The sequence below is a fragment of the Tuber melanosporum genome (assembly GCF_000151645.1).
Source record: "Tuber melanosporum whole genome shotgun sequence assembly, scaffold_340, strain Mel28".
NCBI classification, from domain to species: domain Eukaryota; kingdom Fungi; phylum Ascomycota; class Pezizomycetes; order Pezizales; family Tuberaceae; genus Tuber; species Tuber melanosporum.
Genome location: NW_003299020.1, coordinates 5,029 through 6,230, shown reverse-complemented (window position 1 = coordinate 6,230; position 1,202 = coordinate 5,029). Strand labels below are relative to the sequence as shown.

The 1,202-nt window shown below is 29.4% G+C and overlaps 1 protein-coding gene across 1 annotated transcript in view; it reads right to left on the bottom strand.

Annotated features, from left to right (window-relative positions):
- GSTUM_00002006001 (uncharacterized protein) overlaps positions 1-1,202 on the bottom strand; it is a gene marked incomplete at both ends in the record, with an annotated part of 5,803 nt that overhangs the window by 2,381 nt on the left and 2,220 nt on the right. The window contains one exon of the mRNA XM_002839323.1: positions 527-634. Within this exon, the coding sequence (XP_002839369.1) occupies positions 527-634 (108 nt within the window). The remainder of the gene's footprint in view (positions 1-526; positions 635-1,202) is intronic.

Below are 1,202 nucleotides of genomic sequence, written 5' to 3'. Positions count from 1 at the left end.
GTTAGTTTCTATATTGTTACCAGGCTGTAGAGCAGATGTACTTATTATCATAGAATTATTTGACTCCAAATAACAAATACTAAAATATTGATAAAATCTATTTCTAAGATTAACAGCAGATCCTACATATTTTTTACCATTTATTAAATTTTGAATAAGATAAATACCTGATTTATTCTTATTACTCTTTAAGATTATTTGTTTATCAGTATAAACATTATAGACAGGAAAAAGAAAACAGAAACAGTAAAACCGTTTAAATACGTATAGAGAAGTAAGATAGTCTGAATAACAGGTATAAATAATGAATAAATATAATTCATAACTTCGCGATAATAACTTTTCTCACTTAAACCCTGGACTATAACTTCACCCCTTCCCTTTTTTATGCAACTGGGGGTGTACCACGATTAGTCTCTGAGGAACCCATTAATTATTAATATGATTTCCTGCTGATTGTCTATGTAATTGTATAGATTTCCCAGCATATAGTGGTATAATAATTTATATATTTACATACATAAACGGCCGAGAATGGTTGACCTACAAACATTAATAGTAAATTCTCTGATGTGACTAAAATAATCATAAACCAAGTAAATAAACTTAAATAGCTAAAGAATCGTTGGTTATGCTTTTCAGCCAAATTTATCCTGCAATTGATTTATTGGGTGTTTGATACTAACAATGGTTACTTATCTTAAAAACTTCTACCTGTATTCATACCAGATTTTATCTTTCTAATTGAATTTATACCCTCAACCGTAAGATGAGAACGATTAATCATTAAACTATGAATTTTACATCAATCAAGATAATCATAGAATTTTATACCAATTATAGGGTTTTTATTAAAAAATGGAAGTATTATATTGGTAATATCAGTAAAGTCAACTATTGTTATACTAACAGCAGACTTACCACCATATTTATAGATCTTCCCTGACCCAAAATATTCAACTATTTTCTCCATTAATCTAAGATCTCTACTATGTTGAGATATTCTAAATCTCAATTGTACTCGATAACCTAATTTACTATTGGTTGATGGCATACGAACATCAAAGTTCCCCTCAGCGCTTACAAATCCTGAAATTCAATGAGGGTCTAAAATTACATTATCATAATTTATTACAGGTCTTTCAACTGGAGTATATGCTGTTCGTTCCAAATGGTATCCTGTCCGTCTGTAAAGACGCCAC